Here is a 6559-nt window from a genome sequence, read left to right as displayed (position 1 = left end):
TTAGTATATTTGTCATAAAAGTTTCAATTTCAATTAGATTGATCTAATTCCAAAAGGAGTACAAAGCTAACATATATGTTTACAACATGTCCAAAAATCAGCTCATTTGTACGACTATTGCTATGCCAACTAGGATAATAAACTAAGAGAAACAAATATTACAACTGTTACAGCACACCCTCCTACAAAATAGCTAAGCTACCCTATTGGAAGTTCAAATCATAAAAACTACCAATGGGATATTAAAATAAATTTCTTAAACTAAATATTCTCAAAAGCTTAAAGCATTTGCAGTAGAAGAAATGATTGCCCAAAAGCTTCAAAGAGAAGGCATGCTGGACGCCTAGGAGCTGGCAGTTTGCATTCCTTGCCATTAAGTCTTCTATTCTCATTTGATGAAGCTCCTTTGCCCATGTGAACTTCACATGGTTCTTCTACACTTCCAAGAGATCATCCCAAGCTTGAGGTGGCTTAGAATTTCAGAAAAATAAGCCTTCTAAATGCCTTAACAAAATCGGATTACAAGGAAAATAAGCTAGCTTAGCTCTAAACATGATTAGCTTAATTAATACACCTAATTATGCTAGTTAATCACCTACTAAACTTGATTATCAATACTTAATGATGATAAGGTATCATTAGTACTAATTAATCTGATTAGAAGGAGATTAGCAAAATATTAACCTAATTAAGATGCTTAAGAAGAGTTTTAGGGAAAACCGAGCTAGTTAAGCTTATGAATTGTAGTTCCTTCACCATCTTCTCCTTGTGATCATGTTGAATAAGAAGACCTTGGTTTAAGCTAGATGCTCCTGCATCATATTCTTGCCTCAAAATATAATTAGAGGCAACAATAACTTCTTGCTTCAAAATATAATTAGAGGCAATATGAAATATTGCTTTTAAAAACTATACATTTTAAGGGAAACCATATAATTTTGCCTCACAATACCATTAGAGGCAATATAAAAAGTTGCTTCTAAAAACCAAATATGTTTAGCGGAAATTATATGATTTTCCCTCGAAATATAATTAAAGGAAATATTAAAATTTGTTTCTGAAAATTAATATATTTAAAGGCAACCATATAACTTTAACTCCAAATATAAGTAGAGGCGATGTCTTACTTTCCAATTCAAATACTATATAACCTTTCATGAAATGTTCTTAAATGCACCAAAAATAATCTAATGCATTATTTTGTAAATTTCTCAGCATGATTACCTATAAAAAATAACCTTAATAAAATTGTAAAAGTAAACTAAGAACGTTATTAACCAAAAGCAAATAAACTATAATACAATCTCAAAAATTGTAGTACAATCTTAACCAGATAAAACACCCAATGCCTATAAACAACTTGCAAGCCAAAAAACCAACAAAAACCACAATGATAACAAAAAAAACAAAGTTGAACCAAGTCAACATTAGTCATGATCCTCAGTAATATAGAGTCTCAAATCTTAATGATCCCAGTGATTAATTATACATACATTACGAGTTTGCCTAAAAGAAAATTGAAACAACCAATTGGATTCCTAGACTTCTCACCCTAAATTAGAAAAAGAATTAGCCAACCAATTAAATGAAAAAATTATAATAAAACATTACCATTCTTTGTAACAAATCTAGATGAATGTGACAAAAAGTGATAGTATAAATACCTTTACCTTTATAGAGTTTAAACTTTTTAGTAGTCCTCTGTAAATGCTCTCTCTTAGCATCAAACTTAGTGTTACAATATTGAGAGTCTTAAGAGGAGTCTTGAGGGTAGTCTTATGGCAAGACTCAACTATATTTGAGTAAAGTCTTGTACAGAGTCTTAAGTTGGGTTTTGATACTCAAAACTCCTCTCATGAATCATGCCATGCAAAGGATATAATTTTTGGCTAGTGAAAAAAATCACGTCTCTTCTTCTTTTCTGCGGAGTGAGTCGAAAGAGAGTATGAGAAATAAAGTATAAAATTGGAATGAATATGAAGTGAGTCTGTAGAATTAAAAATTATTGAAAGCTGATGCAGCACAATTTAAAGTTTGGAGTTGAGACTGAGGGTAAAACTCACCCTTACGACCATATATGCATCCAAAAACAAATGTATAGAAGTTACAAACATATGTTTAGACGTTACAAAAATTTAAAGTCTTGTTCAATAATTGTATCTGGACTTGCTTATGTTTTTCTATCTACCACAATGTAAAGTGCAAGTTATGTGCAAAAAATAACATCATTTCATCACATATCAATAGCCAATAATAGGGGTGTAAGCAGACTGCAAAAAGTCTAGACTCTGAGCCAGTCCAGTTCAAACTTGTTGGAGCGGACTGGACTGAAATTTTTTTGGACAGGATTCGGACTCAAATTTTCGAGTTCAAATATTTTCGGACTAGATTTGGACTAACCCTTTTGGTGTCCAATAAGTCCAGTCTAGTCCAAAAATATTTTATGTTTAATATATATATATATATATATATATATATATATATATATATATATATATATATATATATATATATATATATATATATATATATATATATATATATATATATATATATATATATATATATATATATATATCCTATTTTGAACTGACTATTTTGCCCCCCTTTCCCTTACTAAATTACAAAAATAATATCAATACCAAAATGGGGATTCAAACAAAGCTATCGGAAATTAAATTTCAACATCACTCTCAAATCACTTATGTTAGGAAACTTTACAAATCCCTTTCTAAATCACGTTCAAGAAATCCCGCAAATCACTTAACTTTGCAAAAAACTAAAAATTAACTTACAAACCAAAACTAATATAGTAGGGCGTAAATACATAAAAAAAATATTCACAAAATTCACTTATAAATGATTGTTCTCAAGAACTCACAAATTTCACTTACAAATTCTTTACCTACACACGCTATGCATAAAAATCTGTAAAAAATATAAAATTTCGACGGGGATATCACACATTTGTCCATCGGCAAATTGCAAACTTCCAAAAAGGTATATAATTCTTTTAATCTTCCAAGTTATTTCAAAATAGTTGAAAAAACAATAGCAATTGTTATGTAGCGACTAACAGAATAAAGGGAGATGATAGCAATTACTTAAAAAGGACTTAAATTTAACCCTTTATTTTTACATGAAATGGGAGAACAAGATAAAAGTAACAAATTTAGATTTTTTTTTTTAAAAAAATTCCAATATTAAAAATTATGCTCATAACTTTTGCAAAAAAACCATTTTCACAAATAAATTTTGAAAAAAAAAGACCAAAATCAAAGTTTTCGCAAACGAAAAAAAAAAAAAAACTTTCTCTCTCTACATTTGAATTCTCTCTCGCGGGTTTTCCAGCGAAATCGCTGGTCGCCACGGGTAGACCTCGTGGGTCCAAGAATTCGAAAGTGCAGAGCAAGGGGAAGGGGAAAGCAACAGGTCCATCTTCTGAAGGGAAGAAAACTCGGTCCATGGATGAGGTTCTTGGCGCGAAAATACTGGAAGTTCGATGTTCAGAATCTGATATTGAAGAAGGTGAAATTCTTTCACCTAAGTCTTCTTTAAATGCATTACGCAAACAATCTGCTGAGAAATCTGAATTCAATGAGTGGTTAAATGTTCTGAATAGTGGAGTAAAACAGCATCACTCTGTAAATGATAAATCGAATTTGGATAACAGAGTTTCTTGGGCTAAAGAAATTGAAGGCAATAATAGATCAATTGCTACTGAAATTGAGAAGGAATGTAACAAAGAAGTAACTAATAATAATGGAATTGCATTAAAGATTCCTGAAACTGACTTTGAAGATGTATCTGATGAAATTGAATATTGGAGATTTGTTGTGGTCTGTTATATTTTGGGGGCTAGTCCGCCACAACATGTCATGGAAGGTTTTCTAAAACGAATTTGGGGGAGGCAGGGGATTGATAGAATTGTAGTAATGGGGAATGGTATATACATGGTTAGATGTGATAATCAGGAGGTACAGGGGAGAATTCTGGAGGAAGAGTGCCATTTCTTTCATGATAAACCACTGGTTGTTCAATCTTGGAAGCCAGATATTGATTGGAGTAAGAAGAATATAGATAAGGTGCCTATATGGGTGGAGTTACATGGGTTAGATGTTAAATACTGGGGGGCTAGGAGTCTGCGAAAGATAGTGGGAGTGATTGGGACGTTTATGAAACTGGAGGATTCACAAAGGAATAATCTACTCTATGCAAAAGTATTAGTTGAAGTGTGCATAGATCAGGATTTTCCAGATGTCATTCTGTTTAGGAATGAACATGGGCAAATTGTGGAGCAGAAGGTGTACTATGCTTGGAAACCAATAAAATGTACTAGTTGTAATGGGTATGGCCATAAGTATGAGCAGTGTCATAAGCCTAAGAAGGTTCAGCAGGTGAGGAAGACATGGGTGGTGAAACAGTCAAATAATGATCCAGTAAGGCAGTCTGTAAGATCTCAGGAGGGTAAAAAGGAACAGCATGGGGGTATACAGGTTATGGATGCTCAGTTGAATATTTCTCAGGCTCAGAAACAGGTGGTTGATACTAGAAAGACTAATGGGGAGGAGATCACTAGTACTGAAATTAATAATAGTTTTGCTTTGTTATCTGAGGCTACTACTGATGAATTGTTTTATGAGGTGGAGACCAATGTTATTGAAGAGATGCAGGGGTTAAAGGCCTCTGATACTCATGGATAATATTTTAGTTTGGAATACCAGGGGGCTAAACAGGAGAGATAAGCAACTGGAGGTTAAGCACTTCATTTCTAGGCAGAATGTTGCTCTGTTTGGCCTTCTGGAAACCAAGGTAAAGATTTCCAAGATGGGAAATCTTTATCAAAATTGGTGTCCTGGCTGGTGTTTTACTACCAATAGTAGTACTGTGGATAAAGGTAGAATTGTGCTGGCTTAGCTTCCTAGTGCTTTTTCTGTGGATGTGGTGTTTATGTCGACTTAAATGATTCATTGCAGAGTTTCACCTATGGGACATCTCCCTAGTTTCTTTTGTTCTTTTGTTTATGGCTCTAATGATAGGAATGAAATAGAGGAATTATGGGAGGCTTTGAGGAGACACAGAACCACTGAACCTTGGGTGATTCTAGGTGATTTTAATGTGGTTTTGAATTTGGATGAAAGGATTGGATCTACTGTCAGGTTGCATTAGGTGCAAGGCTTTAGAGATTGTGTTCAATTTTGTGGGGTCAATGACATTAAGCAGGCTGGAAGATTCTTCACCTGGAATAACAAACAAGAAGGGTTTCAGAGGGTGTTTTCAAAGATTGATAGGGTGATGGCTAATAATGAATGGCTGGAAGCTTTTGAAAATGGTTTGGTTACTTATCTTCCGGAGGGGGAATATGATCATTGTCCAGGGGTTCTTTGTATACACAAAGAAAGTAGTGGGAAAAAACCTTTTAGATTTTTCAATATGTGGGTATATAGGGATGGTTTTATGGAGTTAGTAAAGGATGTGTGGCAGAGACCTATGAATGGGTGTAAGATGTTCCAAGTTACCCAAAAGTTGAAGATCATGAAAGCAGAATTGAAGAAGTTTAATAGAGAAGGTTTTTCTGACATCCAAGCTCAAGCTCATCATGCTTATAACCAGATGATTATGAAGCAGAATATTGCTCATGAGCAATTAAGGGAAGTTGCTAGTATTGAGGAGGAAAGGAAAGCTACTGAGGATTATAAAAGGGCTCAAGCTAGATATTTGAGCTTCTTAAAACAGAAGGCTAAAGAAAGATGGATAGAGAAAGGGGATGATAACACAAAACTCTTCCATCAATCTATTAAGGCCAGGAGACAGCAAAACAAGATTTATGCCATTCTAGATAATGGGGGTCAATGGCTTAATGAAGAGCATCAGATCAAGGAAGATTTTGTTTCTTTTTATGATGGTTTACTGGGTACTAAAATGGGTGAAAGGTGTACTATTCATCAGCAGATTATTAGGAGAGGGCATGTCCTTTCTGATGAACAGCAGAGCTTATTGTAGTGCAACTTCACTAAAGAGGATGTGAAACGAGTTATGTTTTCTATTCCTAATGAGAAGGCTCCAGGGTGTGATGGGTTTAATAGCTATTTCTTTAAGCACTGTTGGGAGATAATAGGGGATGATGTATATGCTGCTGTCTTAGATTTTTTTCAGACAGGTCAGTTACTTAAAGCTGTTAACATCACATCTATTGCATTGATTCCAAAGATTAAAAGCCCTTCACATGTAGGAGATTTTAGGCCTATATCCTGCTGCTCAGTTATTTACAAGTGTATAACTAAGCTGTTGTGTGAGAAATTAAAATTGGTTCTGTCTAGCATTGTGTCTGATACCCAGGGTGCATTTGTGGAGGGTAGGAGTATCTTGCATAATATTTTATTATGCCAAGACATTATCAAAATGTATAAAGCTAGGCAAACTCAGAAGTGTTGTTTAATGAAGATAGACATTCAGAAGGCATATGACACAGTGAGTTGGGAATTTCTTGAGGAAATGATGCTAGCTCTGAAATTTCCTAGAAGATTTGTGGAGATGATTATGACATGTGTTTAGAGCC

The 6559-nt window shown here is 34.0% G+C and overlaps 1 protein-coding gene across 1 annotated transcript; it reads left to right on the top strand.

The window, feature by feature from the left end:
- The first annotated feature begins 3464 nt into the window (after positions 1-3464).
- Positions 3465-6003, top strand: LOC125498736 (uncharacterized). The gene is made up of 3 exons (XM_048647004.1): positions 3465-4675; positions 4725-4812; positions 5170-6003. The coding sequence occupies exons 1-3, from the start codon at positions 3465-3467 to the stop codon at positions 6001-6003; spliced, it is 2133 nt and encodes a 710-aa protein (XP_048502961.1).
- Positions 6004-6559: the final 556 nt, after the last annotated feature.

The sequence above is a fragment of the Beta vulgaris genome, chromosome 6 (assembly GCF_026745355.1).
Source record: "Beta vulgaris subsp. vulgaris cultivar EL10 chromosome 6, EL10.2, whole genome shotgun sequence".
NCBI lineage: Eukaryota > Viridiplantae > Streptophyta > Magnoliopsida > Caryophyllales > Amaranthaceae > Beta > Beta vulgaris.
The sequence above is the reverse complement of the archived record's forward strand: the minus strand, read 5'-3'. Positions and strand labels throughout refer to the sequence as shown.